Here is a 3,755-nt window from a genome sequence, read left to right as displayed (position 1 = left end):
AAATGTTAAGCGCCGACACCGACACTGCGGCAAGTTTGTGTGCACAGCATTGCCAGACTGTTAAATATTGTACTAAATGAGTGCTGTAGCAGCCAGCTTTGCAGTGCATTGGTTTTGCGTAGTTTGATGAACTTCTAAGTGTAGTTAAATGAAATGTTACTTTTTGCAGAGATATCAACATGCTTTTTATTGGAATTATGCATTTTAGATAAAAGAATATAATTTAGAATTCAAAATAATTATAATAACATTTCTTATGAGTGTAAATAATAAACAAGAATTTAAAAAAATTATAAGAAATGTATTTATATAAAAAACACTGCTTTTAATAAAATTGTAAACGTTTTTTATGTGGGACTCTATTTTGTTTCTCAGAGTTCAATGCATGTTTATTAAATTAGAGTATTTATTATAAAATATTGTTTATTATCATGCTATAACTTAACGCACCAGTTGCTTTAAGCTTTCCCATTTTCCATGGCATGATGTGATTTACATATATTTTTGGTGGCATGTCAAATAATTTGTTTATTTTCGATGGATTATGTCAGAGTTGACATATGATTTAATCCGTCTTCTGATCCACATGCAAGCCAAATACCTCTACGAGAGCAATTAAAAATAACAATAAATATATATGTATATATATATACATATACACATAATAATGTCCAGCGATCAGTTTTGCAATTGAGCTGAACGATCAGTGATCGCAGTATTCAAGCACCGCTTAATGTGTAAATAATTGTTGAGCTAGCGAGTCGAAACGTTCCCATTTGCACTGACCTGACTGTATAAATAGGTCTTCAAATAGGGATAGTCTCTCCAAATCCATATCGAAAATGTTGCCGAATTTTGTGATAGTGCTCGTCATTTGCACAATGGCCTTTGACGTGGCCTTAGCTTGTGTAAGTTACAAAAATTAATAATTAAAAACTAAATATAAAAAACATTGTTCAACTGAGTTTCTAAGGCAGAAAAAGGCTTAACTTCAGCTTGGCTTGCTTAGCTTTTTCGTTTACAAGTCGAGGAGTCCTTAGAAACTCAATTAAAGCCAATAAAAGCTAACTAAAATGATTAATTGCATTTGCAAATGTGTTTAAAATTAGAATGGCTACAAGGCAAAGCTTGTGAAATTGGAGAATTGTGCCGGTCCGGATGGCATTATCCAGTTGGATGAGGACTTCAGTGTGAAGCTGAACAAGAAGTGCGAACTGGTGCCAACTGGCTGCTTTTCGAACAAGGCCTTCTCAACGGCTGTGTCCAAGTACAAGGTGCAAAAGGATGGCATTGTGATGAAGGAGGGCAAAATGGATTTATGCGCGATGATGGATCAGGCGCCCAGTGAGGCCAAGGATATGTTGAAGGTATTCGGTGCACCATCCAAATGCCCAGTTGCCGAGGAGAAGATCTGTTCCAACGATCACAGAGTCGATCTGACCAAATACAAGAACATGTTGGGCATAGCTCGGGGTCATCTCATCATCGACAGTGAAATCAAACATGATACTGTGAGTTATTTTTCTAGATATTTACTTATTTCTCTCTTTCTCTCTCTCTCTATATATATATATATGCGATGTGATTCATATTTATTTATTTATTTTGTGTCTCTTTTTTCTTTGCAGGGCAAGTCATGTTTCCACGCTGAGGTCGAAATCATAAAGAATTAATATCCTCCGAGATCTGCTATATTATATTATGAGTCTTGCAAATTAGTTGTTCATTTCTGGTGGCAATAAAACATAACGGTAATGGAGTGCACAACACAATTAACAATTGTCTTTTCTTCTCCTATATATGCCTGTGTGTGTGTGTGTGGTTGAGTGTGTGTGTGTGTGAGTATTTTGGCAGTAGCTCGCATAAAAAAAAAAATTGAAATTTGAAGAATAATAAATAAATTAACTACTAAGTGCTTACTTTTGATGAATATTTCAAAAACTCAACACAAGTTCGACTCAGCATTTTTTTCTATACTTTATTCACATATTTTTCTGTACTGATTTGATGAGTGATGAGTAAGTTTTGAATACATTTGTTTTCTATTTAGAGAAGTGTTAATATTAAATATTATTTTGTCAGCTTATTTGTAGATAAACAACATGTGGGCTTTAACAGCATTTTTATAATGTAATTGACGTTGTTGAATGTTGTACTTTAGATTCAGTCCAATCATCCGGAACCTGTGCTGCCTTACTTTTGATGAATTGTTTCCATATACTACGTAGATACATTGACAGATGCAGTGACGCACTTTTATTCCCAAACCAGATCGGGTGTCGTACTTCAGATTCAGATTCAGATTCATTTTCTTTTTCTGTTTTCTTGGCTCGCTTTTCCCATCTTATCCACAACAAGTACTGGCTGAATGATAGTTTCACTGCCCGCATCATGATGCAAGAGTACTGGCTTCTTGCTAATGATAAATTCGTCACCATCGGTTAGGCGACGCCTCTTGGTGACGTGGTAAAGGCCGCTTTTCAGTTTCCTGAATGTGGAATCCTTGAAGTGGGTGCCAGCTGGCACGAAGATGACACGATTCTCCTCCAACAGCAGATAGATACCCGTGCCGTGTCTGGAGCACGATCTTTGAGCCGATTCCACTTTGTAGCTGACATTGCGAGTCATATCTTGGATGAGTATTACAGGATAACTCTTATTATCATTGGAATAATAGAAACTGACGCTTGCCGGCACTTTCCACACGAATTTTCCATTAATTGTTTTTGCTATTGACATATTGCTTGCACCGCTGCTGTCCTTGCCAGACTGATGAGCTCAGTTCAATTGCAGTCGCTTTTATAGACGAGCCTGTTGCTGCCTGTTGCTGTTTTTCTCGCATTTTCCTTTCCCCGGACTTGTCAGTCGTAAACTCAACAAGTTATTAGGGTGTAAAGGATGTGCTGTCAATTTTCATTGAGTGTTTGATTTGATTTCTGAGTTGAGCAGACTTCACAATTGCATCCGAGTCGATTGCACCCACAACTCAGGTAGAAATTCACCAAACTAAAACCGAATAATTGAAAAACAAGACAAGCAAGAAGAAACTCGCAGAACAGAATTTCTTTTTTAATTTATGCAAAAAATATGTGAAGTGCATAATAATCAAAAGTAATCATAATAACTCGAAATCAGAGGGTTTGGTTTACGATCGATGCTGAAATGTGTATTGAATTCTGAACCCGGTTTGACATCCCAATTAATAAACACCTTTTTTCCTCGAATTTCACTCAGGATCGTTGACAAAAATAAACAGATTTTCACAAGCGATGCCATTTGATAAATCTTTGAGCTACAGATTAATGCTACCACAGATTTTAGATACACATTTATTTAAAGATAGATATATCTCTTTGATACTATACGTAAATTGAAAACATATTCATCATGCGATAATGAAGTAAATGTTGAGCATTCTTACTTGTTTTTGTTTATGTATATTTTTAACATTTTACAACACTTTGGACTTACAATATATGATTTCCAAAAATATCAAATCTTAAGGTTAGTGCTCGATGTGTGCCACACAAAGAGTTTGGGGTTACTTGGAGTTTGCAACTGAAAGTGAGGAAGCTAAGTTTTGTGTAAAAGAAATAGAGACCGTCTTGAGCAGAGCGAGGACGAGCAGATGAGTTCCACAGGTGTTCCAGGACTGTTCCACAATGTTCAGCAGATGCCCGAAAAGCCATAATCGCAATCGTTGTCCTTCTGTTTCAGGTGGCCCAAATAGGGCGAGTGCTTGATCCCGAAACTGT

The 3,755-nt window shown here is 36.4% G+C and overlaps 1 protein-coding gene across 1 annotated transcript; it reads left to right on the top strand.

Annotated features, from left to right (window-relative positions):
- The first annotated feature begins 680 nt into the window (after positions 1 to 680).
- Positions 681 to 1,772, top strand: LOC6561708. Its single transcript, XM_001989151.2, has 3 exons — positions 681 to 908; positions 1,110 to 1,511; positions 1,629 to 1,772. The coding sequence occupies exons 1-3, from the start codon at positions 843 to 845 to the stop codon at positions 1,671 to 1,673; spliced, it is 513 nt and encodes a 170-aa protein (XP_001989187.2). The 5' UTR covers positions 681 to 842; the 3' UTR covers positions 1,674 to 1,772.
- The last annotated feature ends 1,983 nt before the right edge of the window (positions 1,773 to 3,755 follow it).

The sequence above is a fragment of the Drosophila grimshawi genome, unplaced genomic scaffold (assembly GCF_018153295.1).
Source record: "Drosophila grimshawi isolate 15287-2541.00 unplaced genomic scaffold, ASM1815329v1 contig_1377, whole genome shotgun sequence".
Classification (NCBI taxonomy): Eukaryota; Metazoa; Arthropoda; class Insecta; order Diptera; family Drosophilidae; genus Drosophila; species Drosophila grimshawi.
This window is presented reverse-complemented; position numbering and strand designations above follow the sequence as displayed.

Excerpts from the sequence above, each read along its gene's own strand:
- LOC6561708 (XM_001989151.2), top strand. The coding sequence starts at position 843 with ATGTTGCCGAATTTTGTGATAGTGCTCGTCATTTGCACAATGGCCTTT. Across the intron at positions 909-1,109 it reads TTGACGTGGCCTTAGCTTGT|AATGGCTACAAGGCAAAGCT; the intron begins GTAAGTTACAAA and ends GTTTAAAATTAG. Across the intron at positions 1,512-1,628 it reads GTGAAATCAAACATGATACT|GGCAAGTCATGTTTCCACGC; the intron begins GTGAGTTATTTT and ends TTTTCTTTGCAG.